The sequence below is a fragment of the Lepisma saccharinum genome, chromosome 1, assembly GCF_977018435.1.
Source record: "Lepisma saccharinum chromosome 1, izLepSacc3.1, whole genome shotgun sequence".
NCBI lineage: Eukaryota > Metazoa > Arthropoda > Insecta > Zygentoma > Lepismatidae > Lepisma > Lepisma saccharinum.
In genome coordinates, this window is record NC_139229.1 from 43,250,239 (window position 1) to 43,271,247 (window position 21,009).

Here is a 21,009-nt window from a genome sequence, read left to right on the forward strand (position 1 = left end):
AAATAGCTTCAATTTTCCACATATCGAGTAATTATTGTTCGTTCCCCTCACACACAATATGGCGGAGAAATCTTGACTAGCGTTGTCCATGATCAGTGGGTTTGCATTTGCAACCTTCTTCACCGAAAAATACCTACTTTCGTGTTACTCATTCTGTATTTTTTTTCCGGGTTCGAAAACCCCATGAACCATGCACGTGTAGCCCCACACACCATTCACAGATAGCCCCACAAACCAATCATAAATACACAAACCATTCATTAATAGCCCCACGAATCATGCACGCGTAGCCCCACAAACCATTCTAATAGCCCCATGAACCATGCAGGATATCCCCACAAACCATTCATAAATAACCCCACGATCCATGCACACAAGGTTAGGTTAGGTTCTGTTAGGTTAGGCATAGTTAAAATTGTCATGTTCTGGCAAAACTGGCGAGTTTAGAAACACTGACCGGGGGTTACGTCATCGAATGTACAGAACATTTGGTTCACGTAGTCGAATGTAATGGATGCGACAGCTTTTGTGCATCGGAGAGACATTAATGTCGAAAAATATATGATTTACCAGCCGAATAAGTTGAACGAAGGGAGAAAACACTTCCACGAGTCTACAGAAACTCAGTTCCGTAAGTACTTTCTCCTGTAAATTTGAAGAAATGTGTTTTCCCTATACCATACTGTTACCGTCAAAGTTTATGTTGCGTGGCCTCTCTCATAATAAGGTAGAATGAGAACATAATATGGTTCCTGTATTTTATGCTCAATTTTTTGATCTCTCAAAGTTTTTAGTTTGGTTATTCTGTTTGAATACTAACTGAACTTTATTACTGTTATTAATAGGGTCCAGATAAATTTGTAACATATATATGTATCAAAAATCCAACAATATGTAATGAAAGCATTGAAAAAGTAAGAAATATGTAGCATCAAAAGCATTATGTTGCCAGCATTTCCATCTTATTTTTATCAAAATAAATTGCTGCAGTAGGACAAACCAACACAAATACAATATTTAACATATTCTTGTTGCTTTTCCAATACACGATTTCCGCAAGAGTAAGAAACAATGAATAACAAATATGTTTGAAATTTTCATGTCATCATGTTAAGAGGGCTTTGTATTGATTAAATAATCTTTCCGCGTCACATGAAGTAATGGTGCGTATCTAAACTTGCATATATCTTCTGCTACATACACAAGTTTGCAGTGCATTGTAACTATTGCTGCACTTAGCACCCAGTTAATACTTAAGATTCTATGGTAAACCAGGTTTATCTCCAAGAGGGATGACTTCTTTTCTCCACTGCACATCCCAACCCCACCCTACATGATTCTTCCACACTTTCCAGAGAAGCAACTGTGGGACTGAACAATTTCAAAACGGACTGTTCTGTGCCATTCATTCCATTTTGTATATGTGGGCATTACATATGTCATTTCAGGGATTAGTATTGTAAATGTTTATTAAATAAGAAAATGTCAGGAAATATGGAAATATATGTACTCATGGACTAAAATATGTAAATAAATGTATTTGGCATGAAACACCAACATGATCAAAAAATCATAATAGGATAAACATATAATTACATAATTATGTGGGCCTTAGTTATTAACAATAACAAAGCTTTCCACTCTTGTTTTTGAATTGAAAGGAATGATGCTGATTTCAAGGGAAAGGGGTTGACAGACCAGTTCCACTGTCCTCTCTCAACACACTTGCATACACACACACAGAGAGACTGGGAGGAACCTGGTAAGTCCAATTTTATTGATTGGCTGTTGTTGATGCCATAAACCCTAGAAAGCTAACGTGTCCTGTGCCAAACGTTAAAGCTAACCATTCGTCTCCTGGTCTACTGATTTCTCAGTATTAAAACACAGCCTAAATTTTGCAAAAACTATTTTATTTACTACAAAAGTTAGTTTTTACTTCTAAAATACATGAATAGCATGGCAGGAATGTAATGTTACAATTAAGTCTTGGGTGCACTCAAAACAACACTTTGACCGCTGTTCACCACACATGGCTTTGGAGCAACGGCAGCAGAAGAATCTGGTCATCATCCTCTTGTTTGAGGGTCAGAATGCACAGATTTTCCTTTCTTGTTGTTGAGCATCTGCATTAGTTTGTTTTTTTGCATTTCTAGCAAAAAAGTTTTGCGTGTACGTAGACACTACTGTTTCGTCTGCCAGATGACACAAAATTAAAAACACACTGAAGGAACACTTGTAAAAGGACACCGATACTTCCCTGTTAGTCTCTCCGATCCAAATTAATGTAGACCGGACAGGGAGCGGAAGATATTAGTGGAAGGGGGGTGAAATAAGAAAACAGCTCCACATGAGCACCACGCTTTAGCTTACTAGGGTTAATAGCTCTGCCAGTGCAGTTTTGTATGGTGTAACTGTACAGACGAAAACTCAGTAAGTCCTGAGAAATACCAAAGTTTAAAAATGGTATCCATAGGAAAATTCTGATAAGTCCATAGAATGTGATGAGAGCTGGAAGTCAAACCCAACCATCCACCCCTGGTGCTGTTGAGACCAAGCAGAGTGGAGCATACAGTAAGGGTCATTAATTCTTCCGAAGAAAAAACAGGTTAATCTACATCTGACAATATGCAAGTTGGCCAGTTTAATCTCCCAGCAGTTTGGTGCGAAGGTACAGTATCTCTTTTTGTGAATACTGCACTCATTGGATTTCATTCATTTCTGTGGCACTCATAATAATAATAATACTAATACACATGCCATTGTGTTTCCCAGTGGCATTTTCTCCTATGTTATCTGCAGTGGTGGCTGCATAATACGTGCTGCAGTGCTAGAGCATTTTAATCAATTTGCTAAAATGAAAAGAAAAAAGGGACAAATTTCATAGATTTAAGGAGTTCAATAGCACACTGAAGTGAAATGAAATTTTTCACATTAAGAGGCTCAAAAGTTTACAGCATGGTATGTATACCACACGTTGTTAAAATGTATACCGGGCTATTGGCTTCATAGCACTTTTGTGCCACCTCGTATAGTGCCTGAATACACCCCTGTCATGCCCCTCCGTTCTGGGAGGTTCGATCTCAGCTCCGGAAAACCATCTGCTAGCGTTCTATACAGATCACCAGCATGATTAAGTGTTGCCATCTCAATATAAGAAGAGAGTTTGCAGATTACTTTACAGATTTAGATTTTTTTTGCACGGTTCATTGTCAGGCGAGTGGCATGCAGTCATTGTGATAGTTCAGTTGTGTTTTGTTGTCCCAAGCAGTGACATTGGGGCAGGAGAGTTCATGGGGACTACATCCCATTTTGAAAGTTTTGGATGAAAGCAGTAAAGAACAAGAAAAAAAAAAAAAGAATTTCGATTACCATTTTTATCTTTGAACAGCTTTTAAAATGAGGATTTTAAGTGGTGATTACAAAATATATTATAGTTTATTTTGCCCCTACCTAGAAAGCAGCTATGTTATACCCACTTTTATAATTCCAGTCCCCTCGGGGAAAAATCCCACGTATGCAAGCGGTTCCGAGTGAGTGAGTTTGTGGGGGGGGGAGGTTATAAATGCAAGAAAAAACATCTACCTGTAGCATGCATCCATGGTTATTTGGTTTACTGCTGGTAAATCAACTTTTTTCATGAACATATAAATTGCTGGAAATTTTGAAGTTGCCAAACTTCTGTATTATATCTAATTAATATATTAATAAATATATACAATACATAATATTGTTAAGGTAAACCAGGTCAAATTTTCAGAATACAACACTAGCATTTAATTATATTATCGTAATAATCTGCTGTGTTCTCCATTCTCTAATGCCCTAAGATTGATATTGATCTGCAAGACCTGGAACAATTCTACTGTAGTGACATGCAAGAGTACTTTGATCAGCTTCTGCATTGGTTAAACTGGGTGCAAAAGACAGTGCATTATAAATCCTCCATGATTATACTATATACTAATGTTAGACGATATATAGCGACATTGAAAAAATTTGGCCTGGTGATAGCAACTAGATGATATACAAGGTGGTTATAATTAAAGTGACGGTGTTCAGAGTGGTACAGCACGGGCTGTAATGAGAGTAGCAGTCTGAAACTTCGTAGATATGCTAATGAAGCAATGCACTCGCGAATTATGCAAAAAAAAAAAAAAATAGTTCCAATTCTCGCCACCAGGGTAAAAAATGGCGCTGTAAGCAGTCAAAACGTGGTATAGTTACAGGAAATAGGCAGGAAAGATCAAACACACGAGAACAATGATTCTGGCATGTTTATTAGGAACTATGGTTACAAGAACTGTTCAATATGGCCTCCCAATTCAGCAACATGCTGCATTCGTAACACGGCATGATCGACAGTTGCTCGAAGCATGTCTGGTGAAATCTGAGCGACATGTCGTTGTATGCTAGCTTTCAGATCAGGCAGAGACCGGACATGTCCCTGATAGACACGATCTTTTAAATATCCCCACAGCCAGAAGTCACATGGATTAAGGTCGGGGGATCTGGAAGGCCAATCATCTGGAAACTGCCTAGAGATGATGCGGTCATTAGTGAAGGTTTCTCGCAGCAAATCTTTCACGTGGCGAGCGACATGTGGTGGTGCCCCATCTTGCATGAAAATGGTGGTGTGTTCACAGTTCCGTTCTTGCAAAGCTGGAATCACGTGTTGCACAAGGAGGTCCCTATAACGTGCAGATGTCACTGTACACCTAACAGGCCCTCGAGGTGTCATCTCCTCAAAGAAAAACGGACCAAGAATGAAGGAGCTAGTGAACCCACACCAAGCAGTCACGTAAACTGAGTGCAATGGTTGTTCCTGCACAACATGTGGACGAGTGGAACCCCATATGCGACAGTTCTGAGTATTCACTGTACCGACCAGAGTAAAATGCGCCTCGTCAGTCCACAGAATATTCCCCGGCCACATGTCATCCACTTCCATGCGTTCCAAAAACCGATGGGCAAACTCACGGCGTTGTGGAATATCTTGGGGTTTCAATTGGTGCACAATTTGAATCTTGTAGGGATACCAGTGTAAAATGCACCACAATACCTTGCGAACTGTTGACCAGGGGAGTGACAATTCACGTGCCACAGCTCTAGCACTGGTTGCAGAAGTTGAGGCATGTGCTGCACGGTCAGCTACAGCTACAGCAACTTCGTCCACAACTTCCACGGGGATGGGCCGCCTTCCTCTCCCTGGTGCAACACCCAATTCACCTGTTTCCTCGAATTTCATCATCGTCTTCTTCAGCCCATTAATTGACATGGGCCATCTTCTCAGCCCTTTCTGTTGGCGATATTTCCACAGTGCAGCGTTACTATTGCTCCCATTCTGGTAAAACAACTTCACTAGCAGTGCACGGTCTTTCTTCGCAATAGCCATTGCTTTTTACACGGGAAAAATCAAACTTTTAATGTTCGGCGAACATTCACATCACTAAAGGAAAAAAAAAGCAACAAGCGTCACCAACAACAACCAGGGAGCTCACACAATGGTTAGGCAATGTCAACGACTTTGACGTCAGAGTTACGGAAAATTCCACGTTTTGACTGCTTACAGCGCCATTTTTTACCCTGGTGGCGAGAATTGGAACTTTTTTTTTTTTTTTGCATAATTCGCGAGCGCATTGCTTCATTATCATATCTACGAAGTTTCAGACTGCTACTCTCATTACAGCCCGTGCTGTACCACTCTGAACACCGTCACTTTCATTATAACCACCTGGTATCATCAGAAATACATCGTCATGATATCTGACAATATACGTGAAGACGATCCCAATATCATGATACATAAAAAATATTGTATTGTCTGTGCTGATATTTTCTTGATATATCATGATATCAAATTTCCGATATCATCCATCTCTACTATATACCTACATGTGCTATAAATATACTAGAAAATATACACGGTGGCTCAAAAGAATGGGAAATTTTGGAACGGAGATTAATAAAAGAGAACAGATACCTTTGAAACATTTAGTGAAGCTGGTGAATAGTACAGAGTATGCCATTGTTGAGTTATTTGTTGAAAATAACATCCAACAGATGACTGACCAATGATACGACCTAACATTGCAACAGGCATCCTGACAATTTCCTCTTGTATTCTTGCCTTAAATTACCAATATGAGATTAGGAACAGTCCGGAAATGCATCATAGGAAAGTTACAAGCCAATACTATTTGGGGCTGTCTATGGCAGTGGAATAAGACAACTTAAGATTCTGTTTGCAGATTTAATACAGACATTACTACAGTGTATCGTAGCACTCTACGATGAAAACGTTACAGTAGTTGTTCGTAATGACGTCCCCCAGCATCGTAAGAAACTCCACTCTAACATCCATAGAGTCGTTCTGACGGTATCACAGGCAGCAAGGATTCTTGTCAGCAAGTCCCATTCACTCTCTTCCAGTGTCTCGTAGACTACACTTTTGACATGACCCCACAAGAAAAAAATATAGTGAGGTTAGATCACGCAAACAAGCTGGCCAAGAAACAGAACCTCATCGTCCTATCCATCATCGAAACCTCCATTTTGAACACCTACTTTAATGTTTTTGTCATAGTGTGTTACGATACACTGTAGCAACGTCCATATTAAATCTACAAGCCACATCTTTCAGTTGTCTTATTCCGGTGTTATAGACAGCCCCAAACTTTTTTGGATGCATTTCTGGACTTGGGTTCCTTTTGGGTCATTCCAAGCCATTTTCAACGATGTCATGACACCCACCAACTCCGATTTCGATGAAATTTGCTATACACCCTTCCTTTATGGTTGAAAAAAACCACCTAAATTTTTTTCACTCTATCTCAAACGGTTTTCTTTTTACAGCACTTTGAAATGTCATCAAATCAGTGTTGTCTGTCACTCTTGAGACTCTCAACACAAGATACCCTTGCTTATATTTTATTTCTTTTCTCCTTAACCAATTATCTGATCTCTCTGAAATTTTACACAAAGTTCAATGAAATAATGAGGATTTCAGAAAAAAATACATCAGCACTCAAAAAATTTTACAAATGCCTATAAAAAGACTAATAATGGATTTGTAGCCTAATTTTTGTGGTGGGAAAACTAGGTTACGAAAACCTGAATTTTCATCATGTGGGTATGATGGAACCAAAAACTTTTGATGTTGAAAATCATTGCAAAGACATGCTCTTTCTCTACAAAAAATATTTTTTTAGTTTTTTTATTCCTTCTAAAGAAACTTTTACGATTTTTGGAAATTGCCTAAAATTTCAGGGTCAATCCGTACCAAATTGTCCAGCACTGGTCGCTCGACCATTTTTAAAATTTTTCATTTGTTTGTCATTGTAACCCCTGTACAAAGGTAGTTCAAAACAGGCATTATTTTTCTAAAACTATACTTCGTTTGGAAATGGCAGCCATTTTTGTTCCATGACTTGCAACATTTTTGGCCTATGCAGACAGTTGCGATAATTATGATAACTCAGCTAAGAAAAATTATAGAAATCTGGGGTAAAAAACATTGTTTTCAGTACATTTCAGGCTACATTTTATGTTCCGTATCTTTTTTCACCACATCTAATGCAAATGGCTTAAATTTAGGGTCAAAACTGACTGATATTCAATTTTGAAGGGAAATCAATGTATAGGATATATTTTTTTTAGTAGAGATCATAATCAACAGGCACGCATTCGGTGAATACAGCAGGTGTTCCAGTACCTCACATTGCCAGCTACGCAGACACTGCATCGACTGTCTGCCTGTGAGGTACAGCATGGTGCAGTATGACCCCATGGATGTCACACTTCACACACTGAATGTACTTTTGGATATCTGCTAATTTGGCCTGTCACAGCCTACACAAATAAAAGTGTGGGAAAATCATTTACATTATTCATTTACTAAAATAATATCTTAAATTTATTAATAGCATTTCTCACTGTACAATATATTTTCTGACATGCCAGTGAAATTATTAGAAATGAACAATAATTTTTGAAAACTTAATATACTTTATTTTCATCTAATAGCCTTTTACACACAAGTACTATTCACTAATTTTTCATTTTTATTTCTTGTCTTAATTTATGAAATTCATTACTGCATATTAAAAATTTTGACACACACTACTTACAAAATTAATATCCTATTTATAAACAATATATACATTCATATATATATAAACAGATCCAGTAAGAGATGAAATTTATATTCTAATAATGTAGAAAAACGAATTCATTTTCCAAATAATATGTTAAGGAGTCCATTAGTCATACACAAATTTAGCAAATATTTCATTAATGTAGTAGAAAAAGTCACACTTACAGAAAAATAATAAAAAATATTTACTTTTTCTCATCCTGTACTTCGCATACTTCCCCTTTTTCACATTAAAGAAGCTCATGTTAATACTATTACTCAAGAAAGCTGCAAAAATAGTAACAGAATATAAACTTTTGATAATTCTTTGCAATTTTAAGGTGAAAAAAACTTAAAATATTTGTGTATTTCAAACTTGAAAAGAAGAAAAACTTAATACTCAAATTGCATTATTTAAAAAAAAAAAAAAAGTTAATTTCATTCACATTTGATGCACACATGTTCACTCTTTCTTCAGTTCAGGTAGATAAACATCCCTCATATGAAAGACAAATTGCAGTAATCAATTAAATTATTTGCCATGTAAAGTTATTGTGGTGCATAAGGTTCCATGAGGTTATCTGAAAACTTTTTCACTTCATCGGATCCTCTAACTTCATGGTCAAGTAAGGGAAGTCTTGTTACATGGAAGTCCACATACAAGTCTGCAATCTGAAACAGGAGTCATTTATTAATCCAAAGTGACCACTAAAGCTAATTATAAGGGCAAGTTAGTGGAAAACAGGCCACCTAGTACAAGGGGCATTTAAAAAAACAGGCTGATTGGTTATTATAGATAATAAAATCAAGCAAGATTTTTTTTTTTTTATTTTGATGCTATACAAGTGCAAACCCTGGCTATTATTCTACATAGTCACCATGACACTCCAAGCATTTTTGGTACCATGGAACAAGTTTACGTAGACCCTCTGCGTAGAAATCTGCTGCCAGGGATCTCAGCCAGTCGAGAACTGATGTCTTGAGAAATTCATTATCATCGAAACATTGCGAAGCAAGCCACTTTTTGAGACGAAGGAACAGAAAGTAATCACTTGGGCAAGATCGGGACTGTATGGTGGGTGATTAAAAAGTTTCCTCCGGAATTTTTGAATTGACGCAACAGTAAGGTCAGCTGTGTGTGGGCGGGTGTTGTCATGAATAAGCAGAATTTCAGACCTTTAACATTCCTCTTGGCCGGTTTTGGATGGCACGTCGCAGATTAGACAGTGTTTGGCAATACACATCTGCTGTGCTGGTTCGTCCCAGTTCCAGAAAATTCACCAGGATTACACCCTTCTGGTCCCAAAACACGGTTGCCACGATTTTGCAATGTGACGGTGTTTGCTTGAATTTCTCGGTTGTTTCGGTGAAACGGAGTGACACCATTGCATGGATTGCTGCTTCGACTCACCAGTGACGTACGATATCCAGGTTTCGTCTCCAGTCACTATGTGAGAAAACAAGTCATCCCCATCCTTCTTCCACTGGGCCAAAAAACACGTGCTGATTTCAGTCAACATTTTTGGCACCAACCTCACACACAGTTTGCGATAACCCAGATTGTCTGTTACAATTCTGTGCAATGTTTTATCAGGAGGGGGGGAGGGGAGAGAGAGAGAGAGAGAGACAGACACACACACACACACTGTAGGAAACTCCTTGCTTAGATCAGTAATGGTGAAACGGTGATTGGATCGCACTTTCTCATCAACATGTTGCACAAGGGCATCTGTCTGAACACTAGGCCTGCCGCTTTGCTCATCATCATGAACATTTGAACATCCTTCCCAAAAAGCACGGCATCGTTGTCTTACCTTTCCTTCACTCATTACTGTTGATCCGTAAATGGCACACAATTCCCGATCAATGTCAGCTGCACTCAGTCCTTTTGCGTTGAGAACTATAATCACCGACCTCACCTTGCATTTGGCGGGATTTTCTGTTACAGCAGCCATTTCAACTTCCTGCTGCTCGCAAGTACGCACCTCTACACTGAGAAATATACCTCTGTTGCAGGCACAGAATACTAAAGCATGTTTCCGTGCACGCGCAGCTATGGCATTCTGGTTGCAGGCTTGTGTGAAGCAGTACGAGTCACGTGAAGTACAGACATGCAGGTACTTGCTGTCTTGCATATCATGGAGGATGGCTGTGCAATATATCGATATAGAGTTGATACTTTCAAAATATCGAAGCATCGATATTATCGACGTCAAATGTCTGTATAGCCATTCTTATATTTGTCGGTATTAAAATACATGTTGATCTGTACATGCTTTCAGTAGTGCTTGATGCCACTTAGCAACAGCAAACTGTTCAAAATGGTGCATGATTCACAAATGCCCCTTCTCGGTCTTCTCATCGCCTCATGACATTCAAAAGTTTTATCTGAACCAAATTTGCTTTATTATGCTCTTTCTTCAGCCATAGCAAACAAATGTTTTTCAATGTGTGTAGACAGCAGCAGAGCCAGAAAAATGAGCGGGGAGGCAGAAAACTTCTAAACACCATACAACAATTCATATTTAAGCTAAAAGAACACTTATTTATTTATCTAGTTTTCTCTGGGAGGAGACTGGGCCTCTCCTTGCGTTGTCACTGCTCGTAGCGTTGAAACAATGTGTTGAACAGAAAAATGTTATTACAAATGACATGCCATATATGTTGTTTATACAAAATCGAGACCTAGACCGGTGTTTACATATCGAGGCGAGACCAAGAACCAGGCAGTCATTTACAACTTGAGACCGAGCCTTTCCCAAATGCCATCTCCCGTATTGTACCGATAGCAACCCCATGGAGCACACACAGGTAACCAGCAAGTTCTATGAAGTAGGAATCTTACTGGATGTAGGAATCTTTATTGGATGTTGCACATAGCAGCAAAATCTCATGACTCACCTACCAAGTTCTGTACCCGCAACGAGCGCTTTACTTGTCATCATAAACCACCTTGTGGTTGACTTAACTTCTACATACGGAATACAAGTACCGAATGCAGCACCACCATTCAAGTTTGCTTATTTTCAGTTCCTCAATTAGTGTGATTAAGAACTACAGATGCCATTGTGTTATGGGGCTATTAGTTTTGCTTCCAACAAAGAACAACACAATTCTCTGATTCTCTTACTGTAGATAACACTACAATTGATTTAGATGTCGTTATTGATATTATCGGCATAGTCGATATGGATATCGATGTAATCAGTATTGTCGATATCCGATATTCAATATCCAATTGATATTGCACAGCTCTACATGGAGGTCAGTAAGGAAGAGGAGCAAGCAGTCATGCATTTGGTGGTGGAAGAAGGCATTAGTACGCGAGACATTCAACGTTGAATTTGCTACAGTGACTGATGGTCCGGGTTATGGTTCATCCTGCACTGACATTCTTCCTTCTTCGCCTCCCCCCCCCATCCTTCCGACTCCACTCCTACACCAATGTTCCCCATACCCTGCCATCATCCGACGGTGAATGTCTTGCATACCAACACCTTCCGCCACCAGGAAACACTGACTGCTCACTAGGGTGTTTTTTTTTTTAAAAAAAATTGAATTTCACATAGTTGCTAATTCAGGGTGTCTACTAAATGTGTTTTTAAATTCCAGGTTTGTCCAGGTCTATTTATATTATTTTCCAGGTCTATATTTTTTTTAAACAAAGAAAAATTGTTATTGTTAATAACCCCTACCAGAAGGCCAGTTGAGAAATATTTGCAGTAACTAACAAAAGCAAGCTGAGTTCTCACCTTTAACTGACGTGTAATTCATATCCCTTGGTAGTAGTATATTTTTTACATTTTGTTTTTTCTACAAAAGTTCTAAAAATTATAAGCATATGTTAATTTATAAAATTACATGTTTCTGCATATTCATCTTGGATGGGGAATAGCAAGTTACTTTATTTTTACAAAATGTACTCATAGTCATACATACTTGGTTACCCAGGAACAAGCTTTCACTGTCTTCCTCAAAATTAACGAATAAATCCCTTGAATCGCAGCATTCCCCCCAAAATGCAAGTGGAGGCAGTGACAGACTCTGCTCAGGTATCCCCGTGGTCGCCATCCACGTACTCACAAAACGTAAGCCCCTAAGCGAAGTGGACATATGCAGTGAAAATGGTAATTTTGAGAAAAATTCAGGTTTCTGGTTAAATTCCAGGCTTTTTCCAGGTTATCCAGGTACAAAAGTAGATTGCAGGCTAATTCCAGGTTTTCCAGGTCAGTAGACACCCTGTAATTTTGTTCCTTTTCCACAAACATATTTTACTGCAAAATAATCTACCTAACTGAATAAAATTTAGAAGTTCCTCAAGCGACATGAAGTTTTGCCATAAGGATGTATATGTAACGTATATGGGATATACATATAATTCAATAATTAATAAAGAAATTGTAGTACTTGCACTATGCGATGAATTTTTATCACAATGCTACAATTATTTATTAAACAATTGCAATTTATTACGAAAATATTAAGATAATTTAAATATTCAGTCGGTGTTCATTTCAAATCAACTTCTTTAAAATCCAAAGATAATCTTATTAATAGAGCCCGGAAGTTTGGCAAAATGCCTCTTATTATTTACTGCATATATTGATAAAATTTTTCCGGATATACGATTATTATGTTGTTTCGAATGTTTTAGAAGCCTTTTCATTTTGCCTATTTGGGACCCCACTGCCTATTTTTAATTATAATGCCTTTTTCTGCCTTTTTCAATGAAATTTGACCATTTTTTTTTTTAAAAAAATGTTGGCATTTATTTTTCTTCCGTTTATTACGCGAATAATTTTCGCCTTATTTAAGTAATATTGAACTCACGCATGTTTCAACATTGCTCAAGGAGAAAAGTGTGAGAAAAAAGTACTTCATGCTGAGTTAGGATATAGCCTTTTGGTTAACATTTCCTTCTGCATGATTGACTGCTGAAGTGGAGAGGTTGATTTCGAACACAAAGAAGATATTTCTGAAATCTCCCTCTCGAACCCGAAAATTTCAGGAAGTTATGCCTGAGCTTAGTTTTCCTCCGCAACCAGTCTTGACAAGATGGGGAACCTGGATATCAGCAGCTAACAACCTTGAAAAAATCAGTGAGGTGATCGATGCTCATCCAGAAAATGAAGCGGCTTCAATTCGTGAAGTGAAAAACTCCTGTGCTATTCAGAACTGAAGAATGAACTGTCGTTTATTTTTGCACATTATGGTGCATTGCCAGAGACAATTACAAAGCTAGAAAAAAGAGGTGAGACTCTTATAGCATCCATGAAAATCTTCGAGGAATCTATGCAGCAGATGATGGAAGTGCCAGGAGAAAAGGGGTCACCTGTTGCGAAAAAGTGCAAACGGGTAGTGAGTGCAAATAAGGACTTGAAACAATTGAAAACAATTTGTGATATTCTAAAAGGTGAAAATGCTGTTACCAAAATGAGTCCAGCTACATTAGCTTGTTTTCTGTATCCTCCAATAACTTCTGTCGAAGTAGAAAGATCATTTTCTATTATGAGAAATATTCTCTCTGACAGACGACTATCAATGAATGTTGAGAACTTAAAAAAACACCTTGTAGTTATGTGCAATCAAGACGGAGAAAATTGAAATGCTCTTCCCAATGTAGATTTTAACATGTTGCCAGATTATTATATATAAAAGTAAGCGACTTCCAAATGTGCCATTTTTTCGGTTTATTTTGCCTTTTTTTTCATTTTTAGTGCCTATTTTCCACATTATAAATGCCTTTTTGCCTGCCTATTTTAACAAAAATAAATGCCTGAACTTCCGGGCTCTACTTATTAAGGAAGTTGTTAAATTTTTAAAATGGTGTTTGAAGTGTTTGAAACATGACTTCCATAGTCCCCAACGACCTGAATTAGGATCTGCATTTCACTTTATTTCCTTGTTATAGACTCATTAAAGTTGGATATAAGAGCCACTGAACGTTCAACACTATTGTTGACAACCTTCAGTGACTGAACGATTGCTTTGACATTTTAGAATTTGTGCGAGCCACTCCAGCTCTTGGGTTCATTTTGGAACCTGAAATCAACACTTGGACACAAACCTAACGTGCAAAGGAAGGCTGAATTTATCAAATCAAATTAACATTTTATATCTAAGCTTTGGAACTCTTGTCAGTTTGATGCATACTGAACTCCAGTTTTCATCACAAGCCTTAAGACTGGTTGTCATTTCTTGCCTTTCCTTGGAATCAGATGAGCTCCCAAGATACTGCAAGTGGGCCTCAAACCTGTTCCTTACAGATCATCAGTCAACCTGAATATAATCATTTCTTGATGGACAGCTCGCTTGTGCCTCAGTGTGAAACTTAATAGTGTTCTGCTGTCAAGAATCTGGCCATTAGCTGTGGCAATAACAGCTGCCATGAGCATTCTGTCCGAATGCTTGATAATAATATAAGGTTGGAACAAATTCAAGGCAACACTTCACCCCCCCTCCCTTTTCACCTTCACTTGTACAAGAAAAGACCACACAAAATTGAAACAATGAACTGGATGACATCAATACTGCTGTTGCAGTTGTTGTTGTTGCTGTTGTTGTTGGTCTGCTTCAAACACTTGTTTCATCTTAGCTAAATACATTTATTTGAACGCTAAGAAATAATACTTATAATTAGGAATGGGCCGATATGAAATTTTGGCTGATACCGATATAAAATTTACCGATATTCTACTGATCCAATATAAATTTAGAAATGGTCCTTGAAGAACCTGAAAGGTTCATTGACCTCCTTAATAAATGTGTGTTTCAAGGTGACTGCAGTGCAAAAGAAGTTGAATATTTAGACATTTATTTTTTAGAAAGTAGGGCATGGCAATTATCCATAAAAATTACAACAAAATGGCAGAATTTTGCACTAAATTATCAGATATTTATCGATATATCAGATAGGTAAAATAATCGGTAATTTTACTGATACACCGATATTGATACTGATAGAGTACCGATTAATCGGTCCCATCCCTACTTATAATATTTCTTTTAAGTTTTATAACAAGATATTAACATATACTTCATATAGACGGCATGGAACATTTTTGAGAGGTTTGAGCGACCCATAAATATTTTTCTATTGCCACAAAATTTTGCACAGAACAAAACTAGCAACTATGCATTCAAATCAGAGAAAATTTTATTTTTGTGTTATGATGGACCACCCTACTGCTCGCTGCTCTTGCTTACTACCCTCCATGTTATGCCGGATGGTAAGTCCATGCACATCTGCACTTCACACGGCTGACACTCACACTGCTTTACACAAGCCTGTGATGCGAGTGACAGGACAACAGTTTTATGGAGCTGCAGCATCTACACGTCAAGTCGTGCAAGGTGGCCTGTTTTCCATTGACTGACTGACCCTTATGGAATTGATGTTCTAAAAAAATGCCACTGCATATATTATATTCCTTGACATTTGTGATATAGGCTGCTCTGTATACATGCAAGAGTAAAATATAAGAACATTTTTTTAAAAAGTGATTACTCAACAATATGTCCTCCATTTTTCACTGGTAGCTTCAATTAATCATAGATTCAGATCATGGCTTTATTCCCGCCTCTACATGTGATATGTCGTAGTTCCACAGATTGACATGTGGCAGCACTAGGCTGACTAATCATATTAAGTAGTGCACTCTAAAACAACATTCTCACGAAAAGAACAAATTACATTCATCAAAATTTAAGTTGCATGTGAAAGAAATGCTGTTAAGTGTCACAGAGAACTTAGCAACACTAAAATGATGCTGTTTTTGCCTACGACTACAAAGTCATTACCTTTGCCACACAGTACCGAACGTAGTTACCATGGACATTGAGTATCACAGTAACTTTCTGGAGAATCGCCTTTGTCCAGCTATTTGTCAGAAACAACCAACACTTCTGATTCAATTGTACTGCACCACAAAGCAAGATGCCATGTTGCAATTCAGTTGGACAACTGCTTGAGTGTTGGGATTGGGGTGCTAAAGCAACCCCATGAGGTGTTTTGGAAGCTACAAGATCCTCTACTAGGATGTCGCTTCAAGACCATGAATGACATAGTGCAGTCCTTAAGTGATAAACAGAAAAAACATTCCACAGGCATCATGGAAATTTGGCAACATGTGCTATACTCGGCCTGCAATTATTACACAACTTTTGCATGTATAAAATACATAAGGGAGAACCGAGTACACTTTCATAACGTAGTGTTAATACTACATCGGGATCGAACCAGAGACCCTGAATTGTCTCCTGGGTGGCGTAGCTATTCATCAATCATCTTCAGAAATTCATCACTCGCTTGGCCTAAATATGGGATGTGCGAGAGTTCGCACTTGAGAAGAATGGCAAGAATCGACATGTACAATAAATGAGTTTTATACTTTCCATGACTGAATCGATATGGACATTATTAGGAAAAGGATCTTACTTGCCTCACGTTTGGATGAAGCATATTTCCACAGATTGTCCTCAATAATCTCAATTATCACGTCTGACCTCCCTGTCAGAATTCACTCTGCTCACGCACCACAGTTCAATAATCGTCCCCCAAATTCCTTGCTCTCTCATTTCCCGATCTTCACTCCATCTTGCTCAGTCGCCAACTGTCCCGCTCTCTGCCGATTCCACCTCTTTTCCCCCTTTGATTACACAACAGCCTCTCAAGTCAATAACCTAACGTTTCAGTCATTATTTATTAAGCATTCCTATGTCTGCTTCCTGGTAGGTTAAGAATAACAGAAGACTTGTCACTTCTACCCAATGCCTTGGGTACGATACACTTTAGTGAAAGTGAAATTTTTATTTCTGTTTTAGTTTCGATGCTGTGAAAGTAGAGTAAGTTTACTTAACTACTGTGGTGTAATTAAATCAGAACACTTTTTAAATTACTTTTTCATTTTTCAAAATAAAGTAATATGTGCAAATGTTTGTTTTCCATGTTATATTAAAAAATGCATAAGAAAAGAAATTACATTGGCACTAAAAAACAAAATGAAAGATGTAGAAATACTAACGAAAAAAGGACCATGCAGTGATGCAATTATTAGTGTAAAATGACCTCCTACCTGATCAAGGTATTTTTCTTGGACTTTACAGCGAGCAGCACACATTTTGCATGGTGGGCCACCTTTTTGAGGGAAGAGCAACTGATTCACAATAATGTTGTGTGTGTCAATTCCATATTTTGTAAGTTCCTGTACAAGTCGTTCAGTTTCATAGAGCGACAGAAATTCTGCTATGCAAACACAAACAAAAGTAGTCTGATCCTGAAAGACAAAACACATAATTAGTTTTATGTTAATTTTGAATATGTCAAAGTTTCTTCAACATGCTTGAAATGTTTTGAGGAATGAATTTCATAAATTTTCAAAGCTATTTTAAAATTACAGGGCCTTATGGAAAATGGAGAATCAAATGGAAAAAGTATACTAAAATAAACACATTAATTTACTGATTTATTTAAACTTGGTAAAATAATGATGGTCTTAGTTGTAACTGTTACCCTTTCAGAATTGTTTGCTTGCAGGCAAGGGCATATTTAGGGGAGGGGGTGTCCGGACCCCCATGAAAGATTTACCATGTACTAAAATAAAATAATCAAAATATACTCTTTTAGCATTTGTTACATCCATGGTTACTGATTACAGCCGAACTGATTGGAAGGCAAGAAATTGGGATCATATGGTTTTAAAGGACAGTTCCAAAGATCTATGCACACTACGAAAATATCCATAAAATATTAATCAGGAACTTTACATTTCATAAATCTAACTTCTTTTTGATATTCCATAATATTCAATTCATTATCTATTTGACATTATTTCCTTGCCAGGACAGTTGTTTTTAATACAAATTTTGGCAATCTTAACTATACATAAGCTAGATAATGAATATGTACTGTTATCTTTCTATTCTTTTACCACATTTTTACTTATTCATGTAACAATAACAATACAATATTAATTAATGTACATATTTAATTAATATTATTCTAATTTAATTTAATTATTGTAAATAAATTATTATTATTGAGACACTTTGTCGGACACCCCCGAAATATATTTCTAGATAAACAATTTAAATTGTGAATATATTTAGAGCATAGGAACCTTTTATACTAAAGTCTCAAGTTTGAAGAAAAAATTACTTGACTGGTTGAATGTAGACATGAAGGAATGCTGAGGAAGTATATGAAATGAACACACTGTGGCTAATTTCCAAAAATAAGTGGAAATTCCACAAATAATCTCTGGTAAATTTTCAGTTGGACAATGACTGATTAAATTATACAAAGTCTACCACCGAGCACTTGACAGAAAATCTTGTGCTACTATTTCTAAAAGCATTAAAATTATAAAGAAGTTATTGGTTCCTGAAGATAACATAGAGTTAGTTTTGAATGATTAACCTTTAGCAGCCTGATGGTTGACATGTTGGCCAACAGTGCAGCACAACAATTAACATGCCATTTCTTGTAAACTACACACGATATTTCCGTTGTCATTTACGGTCTCAAGTACAGACATGAAGGTATGACATACTCAAATTACAAAACAATATACTATTGTTACTATTATTAACAAGTGCCGTTTGAAAAAAATCCTTTGTTTTCCTTAGTTCCCCCCCATAATAATATAAGATAGACTCTTACTTCTAAACTACTGCATCTTCTTGAAAAATTTACATTCTACAAGCAAGAATGAGTAAAAAGCAACATTTTAAGCAACGTCCGGCAAGTAAGGATTCAGGAGGGGAGTGAGGGCAAAGGCCCGATGTTCGAAATTTGCCCAGAACACGTAGCAGAATTAACACGCCATATCTTGAAAACTATACACTATATTTCAGTTCTGTCTTATTTGTTCATTAGTTTACCTCTAAAAGTATTATATATTTGAATTACAAAACAATATTTCCTTTGTTAAAAGAAGCGCTGTTTCTCAAAGTCCTTAGATACACTTCTCTTACTATGGGATAAATTGAAGATGAAACACTGTACCTTTTTGAAAAATTTAAATTCCATACGCAAGAATGACAGGGTGGCTACTTTAGGACCTTGACAAAATTCAAGTATAATTCCCAGTTTTCAAGTCGAACTTTCCTAAAATTCAAGGGTACAAGAAGATGTTTTCTCTGTTTCAACCTTACGTATTACCGCCTCTAACCACACACACACACACACAGACATACACATATATATTAACAATATAAAGGGTCTGTGTGATTCCAATTTATCCAAAAATTCCAATTCAATTCAACGGTATATATATTTAATTTAAGGTGCGGAGTTTACATTTGCCATACTCTTGACTCTAAATACATCTACAAACACAGGGCACAAATGTTATGGGATATACTAATCTACGAATTTTCTTTAATTGTATATGAATTTCACTCTCTAATTTACCTAATCAACTTCAAGATGTCTTGCAATAATCTTCTGTCTGACTTCCTCAATAAAAAATAAAAGCCAAACTGTGAAAAACGTGCCTCAGAGCATTAATAAATATGTATAAATTCAATGGGATTGGGATTAATAAAAGTTGCCATTTTTCACGTCTACGGAGAAAAATTCACATAGAATTCACGCATAATTCCTGGAGCCAATAATTCACGGACAAATCCCGGTGAGTAGCCACCCTGAATGAGTAAAAAGCAACATTTTAAGTAACGTCAGACAATTAAGGGTCCGGAGGAAAAGCGAGGGCAAAGGCTCAAAGTTCAAAATTTTCCATAATTATGTAAAATTTCCGAAAGCCGTAATTTCAGTTTTTCCTTCTCCTTTCAGCAAGGGCATTACATATCCTCATAGTCATCGTACATACCTCCTAATTTGGTCCATAGGGTTCATGCTAGAAGCAAAATTCTGTATATTGTTCCATATGCTGGCTACACTGCCGCTTTACACAATGTTATTTTTTTTAGCCAAGAAGCATCAGTCTGATTTCAATGAAACTTTGCATGGTTGTCACACACTACATAACTTTGGCCTATTGAGGGGGTTAGGGGGGTTCACAGTGGGCCATGCCATTTGGCGGTATGTCATTTTTATTGAAAAATTTCAACTTCTTCTTCCTCTTCCTTTAACACTAATTATTGGGAGGCACAATGTATGCATTTTAACTCCACTTAAGAAAGAAAACAAAACCAATGTCATCACTCTACGACAATTAGTCCTGGAGCTACAATTTGTTCTGTTTTTGTACTTCACAACAAGTTTGAAAATAGAAATTCCATGATACAGTGTGTGTGTAGGGGCCTTACCGATGGCATTGCTGCCCTGTAATCCAAGGGTACTGTGTTCGATATCCAGTAGAGGCACACAGTGGTCCTGACCCCACTTTAAAACTGTAGGTCATTTCAATTTGCTTCTCTATGCATAAAGTGGAGTTAAAACAAACTTCAGATTGAGTGTGGTGCATCTGTATATAATAACCAGTGTTCGGAAAGTTACTTTTAAAAAGGTAACTAGTTACAGTTACTTGCTTAAAAAAAGTTACAGTCACTCATTTTAAGAAGTAACTCAGTTACAGTTAGATGTACCTCAAAAGTAACTGTAAGTTACTTTTACAGTTACTTTCTGCTGAAAATTTTCTTGCAACCAAATTACACAAATCGATCATTAATTGTAATAACATATTTTGTGAAGACTAACATGTCTTTTACTTATGTTACAGGTACATAATATAAGTCTTCGTATATTTATATTTATTACAAAATAAAGTGCTCTCCTGTGCTTTGCGCTACGCCATGAAGGTATATAGGGGGTGGAGTTAGAGCCCCACACATTCTTGATCATGGCCGAAGGTGGGGGTGATGTGATGAGCACCATGTCCCTCGCATCCTTTACCCCCCCTCCCCGAGTTTCC

At 37.2% G+C, this 21,009-nt stretch overlaps 1 protein-coding gene across 1 annotated transcript; it reads right to left on the reverse strand.

Moving 5' to 3' along the window:
• Positions 1 to 8,556: 8,556 nt before the first annotated feature.
• On the reverse strand, positions 8,557 to 17,403 carry LOC145991178 (ATPase ASNA1 homolog). Its single transcript, XM_083127074.1, has 2 exons — positions 17,209 to 17,403; positions 8,557 to 8,806 (listed from the first exon to the last, which is right to left on the reverse strand). The coding sequence occupies exons 1-2, from the start codon at positions 17,251 to 17,253 to the stop codon at positions 8,684 to 8,686; spliced, it is 168 nt and encodes a 55-aa protein (XP_082983200.1). The 5' UTR covers positions 17,254 to 17,403; the 3' UTR covers positions 8,557 to 8,683.
• Between the last annotated feature and the right edge of the window lie 3,606 nt (positions 17,404 to 21,009).

Coding starts and splice junctions, on each gene's coding strand:
- LOC145991178 (XM_083127074.1), bottom strand. CDS start 17,253: ATGTGTGCTGCTCGCTGTAAAGTCCAAGAAAAATACCTTGATCAG. Junction 8,807..17,208: donor AAGAAAAATACCTTGATCAG/GTAGGAGGTCAT, acceptor CTCCTGTTTCAG/ATTGCAGACTTGTATGTGGA.